This window comes from Henckelia pumila, chromosome 3 (genome assembly GCF_033568475.1).
Source record: "Henckelia pumila isolate YLH828 chromosome 3, ASM3356847v2, whole genome shotgun sequence".
Lineage (NCBI taxonomy): Eukaryota > Viridiplantae > Streptophyta > Magnoliopsida > Lamiales > Gesneriaceae > Henckelia > Henckelia pumila.
The window spans coordinates 43,520,970-43,540,176 of record NC_133122.1 but is presented as its reverse complement, the minus strand read 5'-3'; the positions used below and the strand labels follow the sequence as shown (position 1 = coordinate 43,540,176).

General features: G+C 32.9%; 4 protein-coding genes and 1 pseudogene across 6 annotated transcripts; 1 reads left to right on the top strand and 4 right to left on the bottom strand.

Annotated features, from left to right (window-relative positions):
* Positions 1-1,148: 1,148 nt before the first annotated feature.
* On the bottom strand, positions 1,149-1,265 carry LOC140893813 (5S ribosomal RNA; annotated as a pseudogene).
* Positions 1,266-4,722: 3,457 nt separating this feature from the next.
* Positions 4,723-9,033, top strand: LOC140890786 (ABC transporter I family member 20-like). The gene is made up of 7 exons (XM_073298836.1): positions 4,723-5,028; positions 5,835-5,968; positions 6,495-6,614; positions 7,358-7,453; positions 7,559-7,711; positions 7,797-7,874; positions 8,488-9,033. The coding sequence occupies exons 1-7, from the start codon at positions 4,857-4,859 to the stop codon at positions 8,722-8,724; spliced, it is 990 nt and encodes a 329-aa protein (XP_073154937.1). The 5' UTR covers positions 4,723-4,856; the 3' UTR covers positions 8,725-9,033.
* A 489-nt stretch (positions 9,034-9,522) lies between these two features.
* LOC140892894 (uncharacterized) lies at positions 9,523-10,953 on the bottom strand. Of its 2 annotated transcripts, none has more exons than XM_073301930.1 (5): positions 10,824-10,953; positions 10,377-10,513; positions 10,111-10,279; positions 9,905-9,974; positions 9,523-9,790 (listed from the first exon to the last, which is right to left on the bottom strand). In XM_073301930.1, exons 2-5 carry the CDS (start codon positions 10,434-10,436, stop codon positions 9,538-9,540), a joined length of 552 nt encoding a protein of 183 aa, XP_073158031.1. In that variant the 5' UTR covers positions 10,437-10,513; positions 10,824-10,953; the 3' UTR covers positions 9,523-9,537. The 2 variants fall into 2 exon arrangements, with proteins under 2 accessions (XP_073158031.1, XP_073158032.1); XM_073301931.1 differs by having other exon boundaries at positions 9,567-9,790; positions 9,905-9,964.
* Positions 10,954-11,882: 929 nt separating this feature from the next.
* Positions 11,883-14,070, bottom strand: LOC140891177 (uncharacterized). 2 transcript variants are annotated; one of them, XM_073299525.1, is made up of 5 exons: positions 13,984-14,070; positions 13,649-13,700; positions 13,202-13,338; positions 12,936-13,104; positions 11,883-12,267 (listed from the first exon to the last, which is right to left on the bottom strand). In XM_073299525.1, the coding sequence occupies exons 3-5, from the start codon at positions 13,259-13,261 to the stop codon at positions 12,071-12,073; spliced, it is 426 nt and encodes a 141-aa protein (XP_073155626.1). In that variant the 5' UTR covers positions 13,262-13,338; positions 13,649-13,700; positions 13,984-14,070; the 3' UTR covers positions 11,883-12,070. The 2 variants fall into 2 exon arrangements, with proteins under 2 accessions (XP_073155626.1, XP_073155627.1); XM_073299526.1 differs by lacking the exon at positions 13,649-13,700 and having other exon boundaries at positions 13,984-14,062.
* A 793-nt stretch (positions 14,071-14,863) lies between these two features.
* LOC140893113 (WAT1-related protein At1g09380-like) lies at positions 14,864-18,622 on the bottom strand. Its single transcript, XM_073302178.1, has 7 exons — positions 18,349-18,622; positions 17,252-17,314; positions 17,037-17,153; positions 16,024-16,273; positions 15,763-15,921; positions 15,516-15,667; positions 14,864-15,166 (listed from the first exon to the last, which is right to left on the bottom strand). The coding sequence occupies exons 1-7, from the start codon at positions 18,531-18,533 to the stop codon at positions 14,956-14,958; spliced, it is 1,137 nt and encodes a 378-aa protein (XP_073158279.1). The 5' UTR covers positions 18,534-18,622; the 3' UTR covers positions 14,864-14,955.
* Positions 18,623-19,207: the final 585 nt, after the last annotated feature.

The following is a 19,207-nucleotide window of genomic DNA, read 5'->3' as shown; positions in this document are numbered from 1 at the left end:
TATAAAAATCACAGGTGCCTAAAAATTAACTTATATATATTTTTTCGTTACACGCGCAACGCGTGTGCCACGGTTGCTAATATTTTATTAAAGATACCTCTTACTAATTTTTTGATGCGTTGGTATGACAAGAATCAAATTTCAAAACAAATCCAAAAAAATTTGTTGAGAAAATGAAGGGAATGGGAACGGTTTTTCTTTTCCAATCCTAAAACCGCATATTCCATTTATCACACTTTCGGGCTTTGGCGAACACAATCGAAACTGAAGACTTCTCAATCAGCGGGAACAGTTTTATTCTCAAAACTTGAGACTTCTCAATCAGCGGGAACAGTTTCCTATCAACTAGGGATGAAAAACTATGGTAAAATGAATATATAATTTCGTTACAAGTCTGAGTTCACACATCTCTGCTTTCTTCCGTGGTCACTATATATACTGCATCGAAAAATATTGATATTATTATATATACGTCTTCTTACTCCATGATTGTTTCCCACAAAATTATTGTTGAGGACTTGAGGTAAGTTTTTTTATTTATCCAAAAATTTGACTTTTGTTTTTTATACAAAGAGGAAATTTTGTACAAGTTGTATTTTTTTATTTTATTTGTTTCCAAACTTTTGGTATGTTTTCAGATTTTGGGTGCATTGGTGTTTTTACCCATTCATTTTTGTCAGTAACATGATCGAATATTTGGTAAATTATCTTATTGTGGGAATTTTATTTATTACAGATTTTAAAGCATTATGTTTATCTTTTTTCAATAAGATTATTAAGTTCCTTTTAAACTTTGTTCTTTAATTGATTTTTTTCATCGTAATTTAAAAAAAATAGAATTCAAGATTTTTTCAACGACGAGTCGATGACCACTTCGATTACTTTGTTGTGTCATTGTTATTTTTTTTTGTGTGCGACGTGGAAACATGCCGTTGTTACCTTCGGTGTACACTGGGTAAACCTCCGAATTAACGCAATAGCCTGCAAACTACGTTAGCCAGTTAAACCACATTAGGTAAGCCATGTGTGACAGACTAGTCCAAGAAAACGTTGATAGGGGGAATCGAACTCCTGACCTCTGGTCAAGAGTTTACTTACTCCACCAACTTGGACACCCCTTAGAGGTAAAAAAGAAATTTATAAAAGAAGGGATGCAACACGAGGACTTCCCAGGGTTACCCATCCTAGTACTGCTCTCGTCCAATCACACTTAACTTCGGAATTATGATGAAATCCGGTGCATTAGTGCTGGTATGATCGCATCCTTAAAATTTTATTTTAATATATGGATTCGTTACACAATTTTGATTTATGTATGTTGACGGATTTACTTATAAACCAATAACTTCATCCTCTTTAGATTCGATTTTGTTGATTTGCTTTTAGTTCATTATGAATTAAATCAGTTTGGTTTTTAATTATTTTTTTACTTTACTTTTTTAATATATGCTAGGACTTAAATTTGTATATTGCAAGAAGACAACATTGTTTATTGGAGTTATTGTATGCTCTAATTAAATATTTGTTTCATTTTAATCTCCTTCATCCATTTATATATTCTTTATATATTTATGAATGGATATTTCACTTTGTCATTTTGTTCTAGCTATATCTTAATATCAAATTGATTATATCAGCATAATATTAGTTTTATATTCTCCCAATAATTAATTATCAACTACTAAATATTATATTATTTCAAAAATAAAAACTCATAAAATATTCATATATTATATCACACGTGTTTTTACACACGCAACATATAAAATTTAAAAAATTTATATTTATAGAAGTATATTATAGGTTCTTTAATAATGTAATATTTGATTGATAATATTTACGCGTGTGCAAAATTAAGTTTTATGCTACAATTAGGATATAATCAACTTCATATATCTCCAATATATTTTAACATAATAATAATCAACTTCATATTATGCTAATATAATCAACAAAATACTTTTAAGTTTCTTGAAGTTAATTGTCAATTACTAAATATTACATTATTTCAAGAATAAAACTCATAAAATATTTATATATTATATCACCTATGCAACGCGTGTGCTTCAATTACTAGTTATTAATAATTAGTTTATGATTTTTTTGAATTCGGTTCAACTCGATTAATCTACAAAACAAATTTAGTTAAATTAGGTATCGGTTAATTCGACTTTGTCGAACCCATGGTTGCTAAATTTAATGCAGGGTATATAAAACAAATACGTGTATTTTGTCCAGACCTATTTTTTGGGCTTTTACATATTTTATTGGGCTCTTCAGGCCATTTTCGATATTTAAAAGCTTTTTTCAATTAGGAACCTGGTCCAACTTGGCCTGAATACTGGGCTAGACATGCTTATAACTTTGTTCCAGGCCTCAAGGACAACTGGACAAATGGGCCCACTAAGGTAGTCTTCGAATTGTTTGGAAGCATTTTTCGCCTCTTCTCTCATAAAATTTTCAAAATTTGTAAACGAAAGTACCTTTTAGAAGCAATCACACACAATACAGAGTGTTTGGTAGCTATGACAAAGTGGGATTGTGGGGTTTTATACAACATAATCATTTGTTTGGTGTGATTTTTAATAAACTAGGCTAATGTCTTCTGCAAAGGACAAACTCATATTAGAGAATGATTAGTAAACTCACCTTTCACCCAACTATTAACAATCCCTTTCTCTATCCTACCCACTTATTCCAAGAATGCCCTTTCCCCCGACAAAAAAAAACAACCTAAAATCTGGCCGCCTCAATTCTCATTCTCGTCAAAAATCGAAGAAAACCCATTTATCGTTTCATGGTTAACTGCAGAAATGAGGTAAAAATTCAGAAATAGAAGGAAGTTTGCTGTGTGGGTTTTTATCTTGAAAATCGATTTTCATCCCATTCGTTTAGCAACCTCTTCGCTCTGCAAAACGAAAAGAATCTTTAACATACAAAAGATTATTCCATATTCTAATTCCAAGGAAAAAAATACAGTGACATGTGCTTGCGAAGAAGAACAAGGCATATGTAAACATCCTTTCCCGTAGGCATAGAATCAAAATTATTTCTTGCTGCTTTTCCGGAAGCATGGAATCAATATTTTGCAAATATTAATTTTAGCAGTAAACAACAGAAATATAACATATAAACCAAACCCTTTCTTCTCCAATTTGTGTCGCTACTTCCAGGTGGATTTGAATCTGTAATCGTTTCAATCACAAATACGGATCTCACACCCGCTTTGCAGCCTTCTTTCGAGAAAAAAAATTTAAGGAATCTGAGTTTACCGGTGAAAAAAGAAAACTGAATTGTAAGTGAGGGTATATTGGTCAACAATTTTTTAACAATAAATTTATTTCACTTTTTAAAATTACACCAAACAGAATATAATTTATCATATTTTTTTATACATCTTACTCTATCCAACACCTAATCATTCTTGTTATTAATAATTGAATTATCCCATCACGCGTATCAAACGGTAGCCATGAGCGCTACAAAACTTCCCCAACAAATTCCAAAGAAGAAATAGGGATTGCTGGATCGAGGTGAGAAATGGGGCTAAAAAAAAATCTAGTTTTATTTATCAGGGTTAAAGAGACCCTAGCCTTTGTGTAATACCAAATCATTCATCAAAATGTCTAAATATTTAATTTTATTTCTAATTAATGCAACCTAATTTCAGAATATAAATCTCCCAATATAAGTTCTACCTGAAATATAATCAATTTAAGCTTACAAAATACAATAATCATATCTTCAAGCCCTAAGAATTGAAATCCCAAATCATTTTTTTTTTGTGACGTGAGAACTCGCAACCGCTACCTTTCGGTGCGCTTTGGGTAAACCGTCTGATTAACACAATTATTTGCAAACTACGCTAGTCAGGTAAACCACACTAGACAAACATTTTAAATTTTAATGTTCCAATTTGAAATGTGCTCAAGTATTTATATTAAAATAACTACCATACTCAAATCATGGTTTTCAAGGGGCACGAAGTGACGTGTATGCAGTATGCATATAGAAAACGAGCTCTACAATTTAATAACTATAATATAATAAGATCTTTTCAAAAAAAAAAACTATAATATAATAAGATATGAAAGTAATTGGGTGATTGTTTTTTAAATTGACTAAACCCTTTAAAATAATCATAATCAAGTGATAAATATATTATTAGCATTTCTACTACTGATCAATTCAAGTTATGAGCAACTGAAACATATATTAAATTATCAAATTGATTAAATAAAAACATGACACATCTTTTAAAACTATACTTTTAAGTAAATTTTAATACCAAATCATAATTGCAAGGCTTCACCAACATCATACGCATATGCCAACATCATATCTTCGAATAAGTATTTTAAAAATATTTTATTTTATTAGTGAAAAATTTAAATATGTGTGGACAAATTTTTAAACTATAAAATATAAAGTATAAACGGATATTTATTTATTTATTTTAAACGAAACAACTATGAAAAAATCAATACAGATTGCTTTTTAACTTTAAAAATAATGTCTAAACACATATTTAAAAAAAAATTAAAAATATACAAATATTTTACAAGTAATTTGGAACTACCCCAGAATAAATTGATAAACATATTATTATTTTTTTCAAAAAGATAAAAATATTATTTTTAATTTCAATTAATTGGTTGAAACATATTATTTTTAATTTCAATTAAATTGGTTGACAAAAAATGGGTTTACATGAATGCAGGGCAGGGCAGCGGCTACCAAACTTGCAATGGGTGAAATTGATGATTGAAGGGTGTCCAAATGGTAGCCATGAGCGCTACAAAACTTCCCCAATAAATTCCAAAGAAGAAATAGGGATTGCTGGATCGAGGTGAGAAATGGCGGTGCAGGAGGAGAACTGGCGGCCCACGGTGGAGATCAACAACCTCAGCTTCACTTACCCAGGAATCGACGGCCATCCTCCGCCGGGTTCCGCCCCTTTGATCGATGAATTTTCACTCACTCTCCACTCCGGCGATCGTTGTCTTCTTGTTGGTTCAAATGGCGCGGGTATTTTGTATTTTCGGAACTCTTTCTTTTAGTTCGGATAATAATTCAGTTAAAAAATCGATTCTTGATTGTTTGGTTATCATTATGATACGCAATCACAATTAACTAGCTTTAGTTTCTTGATACGTATCTAGAGTTTGCAATGAACCAATTGGCAAATGGGAAATTGAGCAGCAGCGCCTGACACGCCTGTTAGCGTCAAATGCACATGATAGTCATAATGTCGTGTATAAACTAATCGCCAAACTGTTGATTTGTTGCTCTCGATCGAATACTTTCTTATTAAAGTTTCCTTTCCTTAACACATGATATACTGGCATCATAGGATAATGATTCTCTCTGGTCCTCACTGATGTTCCATTATTTGACATACTATCAAACTACTAAATTGTACTAATCTAATTACAATAACACGTGAAAAAGTAATACAACCAATTAGTAATTAATCATAAATTCATTTATATGCGTGCTCTATCAATTCAGGGGTCAATTCTCTTTTTTCTCTTTAGTTCTTTTGTGTCCTGTTACAAAATATTTATTGTTCTAACTGTTGGTTTATCATCATTGAATCATGAAATGCATATTTCATTTTAGGATCTAGTGTTTGTCAGCCAACACAGAAACAAGATTGCGATAATGTTGTGAATGCTGATGTAATTGTGCTTTTTTGGGAAAAGTTATTTTTTTGGAGACCTTTTATGTTTCCACTTTCTTCTTTCATGTTTGTCGCATTTTTCCACTTGTGATCATTCCGTCATTGTATAATCTTGCAAACAATTGATTCTTATCGTATGGAATTTAATCAGGGAAAACAACTTTACTGAAAATAATCGGTGGGAAGCATATGGTGGATCAAGAGATGGTAAGGGTTTTCGGAAGATCCACATTTCATGACACAGCATTGACGTCTTCAGGAGTCCTCTCTTATCTTGGTGGCGAGGTTGGTTTTTTAATCTTATTTTTCTCTTCCACTATCGTGTTAGCGATTAAATAAGTCAAGATGATCTGTATTCTCAGCTGCTTATAGAAATGCAATTTTCGGGTAGTAAATGCTGTTAGCATTAAACAAGAACTGGAGTATTAAAACACAGTGAAGGATGGGCTAGTCTCACTATCATGGAAACTTACTTTCAGCTTCACAATTTAGAGTGTCTTTTTGCTGATTATTTGTGTTTTCTTTAATTTAATAGAAATTAAGCCATCTCAATTTATATATTGGCTATCAGCACTGTTTTTTTCTGGTTAAATTGCAGTTCTTCCATATCATCCCACGTGTAAGGGTAATAATTTTTTGTGCATCTTTTGTGATGAAATCACTTCTCAATGTTGACAGTGGCTTAATTTGAAGGATATTAAATGTTCCTAACATGAAGTGATTAATGTGCTATTTGATTATAATGTTTTAAGTATTTATTGTTTGGATGTGACTCTGAAGTGGTTTGATCGTGAATCTATTTCTTAATTAGTGGAGACGAGAAGTTGCTTTTGCTGGTTTTGATGTTCCAATTCAGATGGATATTTCGGCTGAGAAAATGATATTTGGGGTTGCAGGAATCCATCCCCAAAGACGAGAAGAATTGATCAAGGTATGAGACTTTTCTTGATTTTATGGTTTTGCTCCCTTTTTACTCATAATGACGACCTTAAATATTGATATTAATTTTGTCATCCATGGTCATGTTAGATACCACTGTTTCATAAAATGCTTTTCATTACACTTGTTTAGAACTCACTTTCTTGAATGATTACTAATGCATCACAGAAGGCTTTAAATTGTTCTTTTACATTGACTTAATATTCACATAATCTATCCTTATCTCCTAATTGTGGACCATGTTAATATATTGGGGTTTGATGTTAATTACGACATGCCATTCTTGAATCGGATCATCAGCGCTATATATCTATGTGAAAGAACATTAGAGAATTTAAAATAATGTGAAATAGTGGGGTAACTAGGATAACACAATCACACCCAAATAATTGTGATCAATTTCCTTCTTATTTTAATAAATGTTAATCATGCATCAGACCTATATTGATCGGAGTCTTGGGACAGAGCGAGTCTTATTATTTATCATTCAAATTCAACATAATCAACACGTGTATTAATTTTTATACAAGGTTCTAGTTGATCAATTTAACTAGCCCTAAGATCTAACGATTTGAAAGATTGATTATATTTCAGGACACTAACCTGCACTCTATGGATTGCAGTATTAGCGAATTTTCATATATGCACCTTTGTAACCATCTGCTCTGTGTTTAGATATCGCATTGAGTAAATTTTGTACAGTCTTAAGTGAGCTGGTTGGTTCGTTTGGTGTAGGTCTTGGGTGTTGACTTGTCGTGGAGAATGCATAAAGTATCTGATGGTCAAAGAAGAAGGGTTCAAATATGTATGGGCCTTCTAAAGCCATTCAAGGTATTTACTTATTATATTTTGTAGGAAAAAGTCCCAGGTTTCCAAACTTCTCTTAGTCTATTTACCTTTACTTGAAGCCAGTGTGGTTATGCTTCTTGTGGTTAGGTACTATTGCTCGATGAAATAACAGTTGACTTAGATGTGCTTGCACGGTCTGACCTTTTAGGATTTCTAAAGAAAGAATGTGAAGAACGGGGTGCCACAATAATTTACGCAACACATATTTTTGATGGTCTCGATGACTGGCCATCGCATATCGTAAGTTTCATTTTATCTCCTCAATGTTGATTGCATTATAAGCGGTATACGCCAAGTGTTGGGCATCATTTTGAATTTTTATCAGGCTTACGTGGCTCGTGGAAAGTTGCAGCTAGTGATGCCAATGAATAAAATCAAAGAAATTAGCAAGTTGTCACTGATGGTTAGTTGCTTCACTTTTAAAATAAAGCACTTCGACTTAAGTTTTTTGGTCGTTCAATTAGATTAGGGGCGGAGCAGCTCCTAAGTCATATTGGGTACCTGTGTTCTTGCGGTAACAAAATAACTCTGACATCTGAATTTCCTTTATGTTACTTTGTACTGTCTTGCAAATAATCATGGGGTCTATTTTTAATTTAATCTTCATGTTAGACGTGTCCTTTGTGTAGTTGCTTGTTTTTCCTGTGTAGTGGTTTGAAGTGAAGTTTTATTTTGAGAAATAAGCATTTCAGAGCTGAAAATCATTTCAGAAACACCACAACAAACTTGTGAAAAATTTGCTCTTTACTTGTAATACATAACAAGTCAGCATCCGCATTATAACAAGAAAAAATGTCAAGAATAAAATTATGTTCTTGATTAATTTATCAACTAAAATAAACAATGATTATGACACAATCAAGAATCTTGCACCCTCTACTGATTCTCTTCATATTGTCTCCAGAAGTGGAAAATATCATATGTTTCATGAAAGCGTGTTATTACTCCGACTTGAGACAATAACGTTTATCCATTGACAAACCTTTAATTGCTACCTTGTGTTTATGAATTTACAGAGAACTGTGGAGAGTTGGCTGAGAAAAGAGAGAGACGATGAGCGGCAGCGAAGGAAAGAGAGAAAAGCTAGTGGTACTCCGGAATATGATAAAAAAGTCGAAGGCAGCCGTGTAGCTGGTGATCCAGCACGCGCTGCTGTCCGCGTGCTAAATAACGGGTGGGCTGCTGGGAGGCTGAATTCAACTGTAGCTGGTGAAGAAAGCTTCTCCTTGAGCTCTAACAGGGTCCTCAGATAAGAAACCAAAGACTTTCACACACGTCTATACCTGACCTGGCTGCAAACTATCATCATCCACTGTACGGCCGATTTTCCTGGCTTTCTTTCATCTTGTCCCAATGCTTATAAATTGGAATACTACAGTATACGGACATCGTTAATTTCTTATGTTTTAATATATCATTTTTTGTGATCTACATTTCAGTTGTCGTCCAGTGGACATCAATATATAATCCATTCCTTGAGAGTGTTCTTTGAATGGACATAACAATCTTTCGATTCTTGTTGTCAAAACTCAAAAGTTTCAATTTTATGCAGCAAAATTATGTTTTCATGGGAAATTCGAAGCCATAGTGCATCCAATGATCCATGTTTGGCCAAACAATTGGGTCCATGATTGTTTGGGGGCATCGGATTTTTCGTTGTTCTGTATTTTCGTGCAACTCGCATGTTATTTGACGGATGGAAAGTCGTTCAAGGATGAGTAGTTTAGCAGAGTCGCAGATTTTCTCAAAATGGAATTTGAAGAATTACCCGATAGTTTTCATCTTGGATTTGTAAATTTGCAAGGACTTTTATGTGAACTCAATATATTTACTCTTAGGAGGAGAAATCTCAAAAGATTCGGCGAAAACATTTACTTAATGTGAATGATTGCAAATCATCTTAAAATTTTGGCCCACTCTCATCTTCAAACGCAACCTTTGGTCTAAAATTTCGATTTCTTATTCAATAAGCTCTTTTAACGACAGCCAGCCAAGTAATCTGACTGATAATATTTTTGTTCAAATTTTAAACATTTTGTGCAGTCACTAAAAACTCCCTAAACATATCAAGCATCAATTTCAATAACCAAAATGATGAAATGAACTTGTATGTATTGGTAGTTCTGGAAAATAGCTGCATAATAGCTTAAACAACAAAAGTGAAATCTTAACCTACACAACAGAGATGTGTATCCGTTCAAAAAAAGGAAATGATCAAACACGAGAATCATTTCAACAGAAGTAAGAGAGTACAAAAATATCTTGACGAGGATTAAGATACCAAAGAGTCCATAATTCATCCAACATCTCTTCTTAAGACTGTCATAAAAATACAAATAAAGAAAGCACGAGAGAATAATTAGAGTCGGCAATTAGGACGAGAAAAATTAAACCATTAAGATCAGGAATCAGGGGCAAAATGAGGAATTGTACCTTGCTAGCGATGTTGTTGGAGAGCACTTGCTTGACCAAGCAATTTCCAATACCATAAATCTGCCATAATCTAAAACTCACACAAGAGAAAAACAGATCCCAGAAACCAAATAACAACATAAACCACAAAAAGAGACACTGATCGACCTTACAAAATATAATAAAGGAGGCAAAAAGCAGAAGCAAGGGAGAGATTGTTTACACACCAGTGAGAGATTGAAAGCAATGGAGATCAAAAGTATCAGCTTGGAGAAGCTCGATTCCGGAGCAACCGGAAACAGGGGACAACTGCTGAGATATGGCATGCATTGAATGCCACAAACTTGCCAGTCTCAAACTATCATTTGTGTCCATTCTTCCAGCTGACCCATAATCCTTAAAAAGCATAAAGATGCAATTTTTAATCCCTCTCTTATATCAATTACAATGTTCAATCAATAGATCACGGAGTTTTTACATGTCCTGTGCTAACCTTGTAGAAAATAAGACCACCTGATTTGTTGATAATATAGAGGCTGTAAACCGCTGCCATCGACTATGAGATACTCCAATCGAGGTTCAATTTCCAAATCTAAGGTGTAAACTCCACAAGGATCGCTCGCACTTTTGCTGAACAAAAATGAAAATGTGAATGTTAAGGTTTTCATATAGTTCACCATCACATCCACAAAACCTCTGTCAAAAATCCACCACAAAATTCGATCAAGTACTAGCTGTTGCGCGATAAATGCTGCAAAAATACTATGAAAATTTAGGCCACCTTTTTCCAGAAACAACATTCCAGCTAACGAACATACAAAAGCAAACCCAGATTCCATTATTCAATTTAAATCAAATAGATTAGCCGCAATCGAAATCACTAAACGACAAAAACTAATACATTGAATATATAAACACGAAGATGTAAGGAGAAAGATACCAGAGGTCTCCGAATTCAAAAAATTTTGGGATGATCTTGTATCTACCGATCAGGCTCAGCAGAAGAGAGACGATGGAGATGAAGTTGGACTTATACTCAGATTGGGCTTTTGTTTAAAGCCCAACACTGACAACACAATTTTTTATTATTGTTTTTTATTTGAGTTTTCCACTTTCAACGATTATAAAAACATACAACATATGCATATAATAGCTTGTGTGTATTTAGGAAGATTAATTATATCTCTTAATATCCATTATATTTATTATCTTTTATTAGAGTTGAGGAGTTGGTATATTGATATGGTCAATCCCTTTTTTAATTAGCCTTTTAATATATATTTAATTACAATAGAGTCATTTTATTTTGTCTATTAATAACTACTTATTTATTAGAATGTTATTCTCATAATATTTTTTTGTTCTTTATGGATATTTATTTTAATTTTTTTTAATTTCACTATTTATTATTTATTATTTATAGTTAAAAATTAGACAGTAAAAAGCACGCAACGCCTGCGTCGAGATACTAATATTTTATTAAAGATATGGACCTCTTACTAATTTTTAGTGCGTTGGTATGACAATAATCAAATTTCAAAACAAATCCAAAAAAAATTGTTGAGAAAATGAAGGGAGTGGGAACGATTTTTCTTTTCCAAACCTAAAACTGCATATTCCATTTATCACACTTTCGGGCTTTGGCCGACACAATCGAAACTGAAGACTTCTCAATCAACGGGAACAGTTTTATTCTCAAAACTTGAAACTTCTCAATCAGCGGGAACAATTTCCTATCAACGAGGGATGAAAAACCACATTAAAATGAATATATAATTTTGTTACAAGTCCGAGTTCACACGTCTTTGCTTTCTTCCGTGGTCACTGTATATACTGCATCGAAAAATATTGATATCATCGTATATACGTCTTTTTACTCCATGATTGTTTCCCACAAAATTATTGTCTAGGTAGTTTACAAGTTAACAGCTTAGCCTTCTCAAAATGGGATAAGTTTTATGTTCATATGAATGGTTAAGTAAAGATCAACACCACTAAAAAACGTTAATATATGACCACGGTTATTAAAAAAAAATCATTCAACAAGTTTTGGTCTTAATCCAGTATTGAATTCAAGACATACTATAGCATATTAATGGCAATAGCGGTGAACTGGCAACACCCGGCCGGCTAAAAACATGAACGAAAGAAAGCTTAACAAAGCATGGAAACAAAGAGGGTGTCAAATCATCTTCCCAATAAAGCAACTCGATCCTTCTGTACAGCTTGCGATAAATTTATGTCAAAGAGCTCACAGCGAATTGGCATTTCCATCTCATAAAACGGGTTCTTCAGAACATAATCTGTATATAGCTCATAAATACATTTCAAGAGACCCTCCATATGTTGAACTCCAGGTTCGCAGACCACAAAGAATTTGGTACCTGAAAGAAAAGATGTTATATTAGCATAGTTGCATTCGTGAGGCGAGAGGATGGTGGTTTTGACAATCGGCAACTATTAAGAAGCAGGTTTGAATCAAGAAAGTTTTCAAGGTTTAGCTACATCCCCGAAATTTACTATCAATCAGAATGAAAAGATAAATATTACAAGAAAAAAAAAAAAAGAGAATCAAGTCAGTGAACTGATAATGCCTTCAATCTTCTGTTCAGCTTCTGTTTAGAGTCAACAGTTCACAATGAGGATAACAATTAACAAGGAACATGTAGCTATTTTTGTGCTGGGATCATGTGCGAGTGCGACCACCTGTGATCAATCACTTTTTCAATCCATGAGGTGCTATTTGATGCTTAGTCTGGAGCTTCATCCTAATCGGCTGTTTGAACTAAACTTCAGATGTATCAGGGCGTCAATGTGTCATCATCATTCAGACAATTCGAATCAACACGAACAATTCAGAGTTATATATGCACTTGCTTGACCAAGCAATTTCCAATACCATAAATCTGCCATAATCTAAAACTCACACAAGAGAAAAACAGATCCCAGAAATCAAATAACAACATAAACCACAAAAAGAGACACTGATCAACCTTACAAAAGATAATAAAGGAGGCAAAAAGCAGAAGCAAGGGAGAGATTGTTTTCACACCAGTGAGAGATTGAAAGCAATGGAGATCAAAAGTATCAGCTTGGAGAAGCTCGATTCCGAAGCAACCGGAAACAGGGGACAACTGCTGAGATATGGCATGCATTGAATGCCACAAACTTGCCAGTCTCAAACTATCATTTGTGTCCATTCTTCCAGCTGACCCATAATCCTTAAAAGGCATAAAGATGCAATTTTTAATCCCTCTCTTATATCAATTACAATGTTCAATCAATAGATCACGGAGTTTTTACATGTCCTGTGCTAACCTTGTAGAAAATAAGACCACCTGATTTGTTGATAATATAGAGGCTGTAAACCGCTGCCATCGACTATGAGATACTCCAATCGAGGTTCAATTTCCAAATCTAAGGTGTAAACTCCACAAGGATCGCTCGCACTTTTGCTGAACAAAAATGAAAATGTGAATGTTAAGGTTTTCATATAGTTCACCATCACAACCACAAAACTTCTGTCAAAAATCCACCACAAAATTCGATTAAGTACTAGCTGTTGCGCGATAAATGCAGCAAAAATACTATGAAAATTTAGGCCACCTTTTTCCAGAAACAACATTCCAGCTAACGAACATACAAAAGCAAACCCAGATTCCATTATTCAATTTAAATCAAATAGATTAGCCGCAATCGAAATCACTAAACGGCAAAAACTAATACATTGAATATATAAACACGAAGATGTAAGGAGAAAGATACCAGAGGTCTCCGAATTCAGAAAATTTTGGGATAATCCGGAGAAATCGCACCCCTGGGTCAAAATTTTGGGAAAGATTAACATCGACGAAATAATTCCATCCAAATCACAGTAAAAGATAATTTATGCCGTAAATTCGAACGATTAACATAAGAAACCATAAAAACCAGATCAAATCGTCTCATTTCATGTAACATACCAAGGTAAGCAGACATTTAAAAACAAAAAAAAAAAAGAGATCTAATTCTAAGCTCACATCTGCAATTTACTCGATTACGATTAACAATAACGTTGATGAAACACGTAAAGAAAGATCGAAAGGAAAGCAAAAGCTTACGTGATGCAAATTTGGGGAAAGAGGAATGATTCGGGAGGAAAAGGGTAAGATTGGGAAGACGCCGCTATTTTATCTCGCTACCTTTTGTTATAAGAAAACACGCTTGCCTAATTTTGGTTTTGTATTTTTATTTTTTAAAATTTTTAACAAAGTGATTTTGTTATTTTTTTTTTTTTTTATATAATCTGCTGTATTTTTGTGCGTGATTTTGTTATATATATATATATATATATATATATATATATATATATATATATATATATATATATTTTATTATCAATCGTATTGATGTTATATCAGCATGATATACATTAAGATCAAATCGTGTACAAATAATAATAATATAAAAATATCACAGTAGTAATAAAATTTGACAAGATTGTATCTTTTTTAAAAAAATAAAAATAAAAAATAAACCAAAAAATCAGTTTTTCTTATACACTGACTGCACTTCGAGAACTTGAGACGTATTCAAGGTTTTGCATAGATTTTCGTTATAATTTCCTATTTCCATGAATCAAAACCAAATCGTGAATTCTTGTTTCTGGAATCAAATGGAAATGAGTTTTGGAAAAAAATAATAATTCTAATTCTAATTAATAATTGGATTGAACCGTGGTCTGGACTATAGACTTATGCATTCGTAATTGGATCATTTTATGTTACATCTGGAATGTTACTTTATGTTTAATATATTTGGTCTAATGTAGGTTAAAAAAAAAATACATAGCACATAATCAGCACATGTACATCACATGAATTCTTCAGTTATTAATGTAAATTTTGCTTAAAAAAATACTTTGTAACGGGATCTGAACAAATAAACATAAAATCAAACATTAATTAAATCGAACACATGCATGTTTCCGTCCACGTACGTGAAATCCAAACAAGTACATTTCTCTTTATAAATTTAATTAGGAGAACCCGTTAACAATCTAATCTTATTCGAACGAACCCATGAATAACTAATTAATCGTGGAACGAGCTAGCTGTGACGACGCGGGCCACATTTGATTCCAGGTCAAAATTATTAGGCCTCGACTTTTGTTGATCTAATTCTTGATGATCTCCTTCCTGGAAATTATGATGGTGATAAGCATGGAGAAGAGAGCTCATCTCTTTGTTCTTTCCCCATAAGACTCCATACAGTCCCAATACAATCAATGCTGATCCTGCAACTCTGCTCATGCATGCATATATTACACAAATAAAAAACCCTTAAATATTATACAACAATGTTTTTTTTTTTTTTTTTTTTACGTGGGAACCCGTAGCCGCTAACCTTAGGTGCGCTCTGGGTAAACCCCCGAACTAACGCAATAGCCTGCAAACTACGCTAGTCAAGTAAACCACACTGGGCAAACACTGTGTGACAGGCTAGCCCAAAAAAGTGTTGGCATGGGAAATCGAACTCCTGACCTCTGGTCAAGAGTTCAACTGCTCCACCAACTTGGACACCTCATTGAGGGCATTAATAATGCTTTTTACACAAACTATATATATTAATAAAATAGCTAGACTATACTTACGTCCCAATGTATAATTTCTCTTGAAGTAGAGCCCAACTGAGAATAGCCACGATGACCAGAAGCAAAGGGCTGAAAACGGACACATACAGAGGCCCTTTTCTTTCTATGCACCATGTCATCAAACAAAATGCCAACGCTGAACACACTATTCCCTGCAGAAACACATACAGATCATATATATATATTAGCCTCTTCTTTTTTTTAAACTCTCGGCGAAAAATGACTAAAATAGTACGTACGTACGTACCGCGTAGACAGTGGACACGATCCTGATGGGTTGGTGGAGTGACCAAGCCGACAAACGATGGTTGAAGCAGAAGGCTATAAAGACACACTGGAAAGTGGACATGAAACACATCAAAGCCGAGCTGGAGTATGGAGCCGCGTACTGCTTGCTCAGTCTTGTCTGAACATATATATATAAATTAAATATCATCAGGCAATATATATATATATATATGCATTGATTGGTTTTTGATACATGAAAATGAAATCAATTAATGATTACTTGGATGATGAGCCACACAGCCCAAGAAAGAGCGCTGGCAACGAGAAGCAAAGGGCCAGAGGAATTTAGATGGTCGATTGAATTGTTGGTTGTAGTAATCTTCTCTGCGTACTTCCAATGAATTCCAGATTCCCCGATGTTCACCACTTTCCCGTGGTAGAAAGACAGAAGCAGCGCGCCGCCTACGCATATTATGGTTCCCCATATCTTCGCCTGCCCCGCCTTGCTTCTCACTCCCAGTTTCTCTAATCTGTATACATACAAAATGATTAACAAACTCGTCGTGACAAAAGTCAAACGTGCAACTATTAATTAAAAAAAAGTTAAAGTTTGAAAATTTTATATGAGAGAAATTTTGTATTTAAATTATAATTAATATTCATTAGGAAAAGTAGGGAAAATAAGTTTTTTGTTCAATTAACTTGTTCATATTTTGGTTTTGGTCCATTAACTTTTCGGACGTGGTTTTTGGTATATTTACTTTGCATTTTCAGTGTTTTTTGGTCCAACTGCATACGTGTCAATTTTTGAATGATTCAAAATGATGACGTGGGCCAATCAGAAGCTGACACGTATGTATTTGAACCAAAAAAACTGAAAATGCAAAGTTACTGTACCAAAACCTACATCCAAAAAATTAATGGACCAAAACTCAAAAAAGATAAAGTTACTGGACTAAAAAACTTATTTTCCCGGAAAAGAAAAAGGATTTATATGTATATGTAGTAGTTAGTTTATACTCCCTCCGTCCCAATTATATTGTCCATGTTTTTTTTTATTTGTTCCAAATATATAGTCATACACCATATTTAGTAATATTTTTTTACACTTCTTTACTAATATACCCCTATTAACTATACATTAAAAATTGTACAATCATTTTTTAATATATTAAGTAGGGATAAAATAGGAAGCTTATATAAAATTTACTTTTCCAATAAATTTTTCTTAATTCGTGTAAAAATTAAAACAAGACAATATATATAGGACGGATGAAATATTAATTACCGTACCCCAAAGGAACAGCCAAGAGGAAAGTGAGAGCGGGGTTTATGTTGCTCAAGGCGCATGCGATTGTTGGGGTGGAATACTTGAGTCCCACAAAATATGTGATCTGATTCACGGTAACCCTGCATATATATTCATGTATATATATCATTTAGGTGTATATATAATTAATTAATTTGTGAAATGATTATTGTTATATATTTATTAACAACTCACTTACCCGAAGATGGAACACAAGAAAATCTGGAATAAGATTGATTTTGTCAATTTTGGCCTCGTTTTCCTGTACATATATATTATATGACAATGATAATGAGAATAATCTATACTAGGAAAAATAAATTATTGTCCAATATATAAGATAAGATGAAGATATTAATTTATTCATATAATATATATATTATAAGTAATTCAAAAAGCGTACTACTATTAATTTTGCGAAGACAGGTGTCGAAGCTGACAATGAGAGAAACCAAGGGTGTGATCACTAGTATTAATTTTGCGGTTGGAAATAAAAAGAAAAAGATTAATTGGTCACTGAATATTTAAAATTAATTTGTTTTTTTTAAAAAATAAATAAAAAAATTAATTTGGTTTTCATGGAATAATTTTGTTGGGTTTAATTTTAGCCATATTTTGAACGTGTGTTGATGTGGCATTGAAAAATAATATGATTAAAAAATGTAACACTGTAATAGGACCCAAAATAGCAAAATGAATTGAGGGGCGAAAATTAGTTTTCCATTAGCAATGAATTTGCATTAGTGGACAATGTATAATTTTTTGAATTAAAAATGAATGAATATTTATGATAAACAGACAACATGACGAAAATTAATGAAGAGGCCAGCTAGGTACGCAGCACGAAAAAAACCCAAAAATGTGCATGACAAACATGTGTAACGCGTAACCCTAACTTCATCAAGTTTCATGACGTTTGAGATTCATCTTCTCTATTAATTTTTCCCTCTAAATATATATAATATACATACATAAATATATCAATCACTACATTTTTCTAAATATAATAATATATGATTTTACACGTAATAAAATAAGTATTGAACTGGAAATTTGTTTTAATAATAATGGTAAAAAAATTATACGGCGCGCATTACCTTTAGTTTACGTATACTTTATACAAAATGAGAATATAATTTCATATTTCTCAAACAAAAACACTGGCAAATACGTACCACAAACCATAATTTCAAGAAGACAATTTCAAAACCAAATTGTCTGATTTTAAAAAATAACCCTTAGAAAAAAAATGTAGCTAGCATTTGTATACAGAAACACAATTAGAAACGTACGTACCTCTCCATAAAAAAAGCGAAAGGGGCAATGGAAATGGTGGCAAAGATTTGCCTGTAAGCAACATGGACAAAAGGGTTCATCCCAGAATCCATAGCAAGCTTGGAAATAATGTTCATTCCCGCATACCCCAATTGAACAATAACCATGTTCAAGAAAGGAAACAAACCAGCTGCTCCCATGCCCATTTTCTTCTTAATTTGGAGCTAGAAATGATCAAAAACTCTCTATATATATATAGTGTAAGAGTGATATATGGTTTTGTTAATTTATAATATTTTGAGGTGAAAAATGACGAAAATGTGAAAGAAAAGAAGGGGGCCGGGGTTATATTGTTATGCATGGGGTTCACGCATAGCCATTCTCGAAAATTAATAAATTAAAGCTGCTTTCAGTTAAACTTATTGTTTGCCAGCTTTGGCTGCATTTGGCAAAGAACTTGGAGTAACCAAATTGAATAGTTCCATAACTCCCCGTTTTATTTATTAATCATTAATTAGCTAGCGGTGCTATTTCTCGATAATATTATTTAATTAATGCTGCCTAGCTAGCTAGGATACTTTTAATTTGTATTGGTTTTATCAATTAATTAGCTATATTAATTTTATGTGCTCATTATAATCTTTGTCACTGAATAAGGTATATAAAAGATAAAAATACTCTATATATATATGTTTGAATTTTCACGAGTTATACAACGCGATTTTGTAAAAGGAAATTGCGGAAACAAAAATGATCTCTCTAGCTAGTCACCAATATATATTCTTTGCCGCACGACTATAATTACTTGAAACATCATGATCTACGTTATGATATATATATATATATATATATATATATATATATATATATATATATATAT

Excerpts from the sequence above, each read along its gene's own strand:
- LOC140892894 (XM_073301930.1), bottom strand. The coding sequence starts at position 10,436 with ATGGCAGCGGTTTACAGCCTCTATATTATCAACAAATCAGGTGGTCTT. Across the intron at positions 9,975-10,110 it reads TTGCTTTCAATCTCTCACTG|ATTATGGCAGATTTATGGTA; the intron begins GTGTGTAAACAA and ends TGTGAGTTTTAG. Across the intron at positions 9,791-9,904 it reads CCAACAACATCGCTAGCAAG|TCTTAAGAAGAGATGTTGGA; the intron begins GTACAATTCCTC and ends TTTTTATGACAG.
- LOC140893113 (XM_073302178.1), bottom strand. The coding sequence starts at position 18,533 with ATGGGCATGGGAGCAGCTGGTTTGTTTCCTTTCTTGAACATGGTTATT. Across the intron at positions 17,315-18,348 it reads TTCGCTTTTTTTATGGAGAG|GAAAACGAGGCCAAAATTGA; the intron begins GTACGTACGTTT and ends ATATATGTACAG. Across the intron at positions 17,154-17,251 it reads TTCTTGTGTTCCATCTTCGG|GGTTACCGTGAATCAGATCA; the intron begins GTAAGTGAGTTG and ends ATATATATGCAG.
- LOC140891177 (XM_073299525.1), bottom strand. The coding sequence starts at position 13,261 with ATGGCAGCGGTTTACAGCCTCTATATTATCAACAAATCAGGTGGTCTT. Across the intron at positions 13,105-13,201 it reads GTGGTCTTATTTTCTACAAG|GATTATGGGTCAGCTGGAAG; the intron begins GTTAGCACAGGA and ends ATGCCTTTTAAG. Across the intron at positions 12,268-12,935 it reads TTGCTTTCAATCTCTCACTG|GTACCAAATTCTTTGTGGTC; the intron begins GTGTGAAAACAA and ends CTTTTCTTTCAG.
- LOC140890786 (XM_073298836.1), top strand. The coding sequence starts at position 4,857 with ATGGCGGTGCAGGAGGAGAACTGGCGGCCCACGGTGGAGATCAACAAC. Across the intron at positions 7,712-7,796 it reads ATGACTGGCCATCGCATATC|GCTTACGTGGCTCGTGGAAA; the intron begins GTAAGTTTCATT and ends AATTTTTATCAG. Across the intron at positions 7,875-8,487 it reads TTAGCAAGTTGTCACTGATG|AGAACTGTGGAGAGTTGGCT; the intron begins GTTAGTTGCTTC and ends ATGAATTTACAG.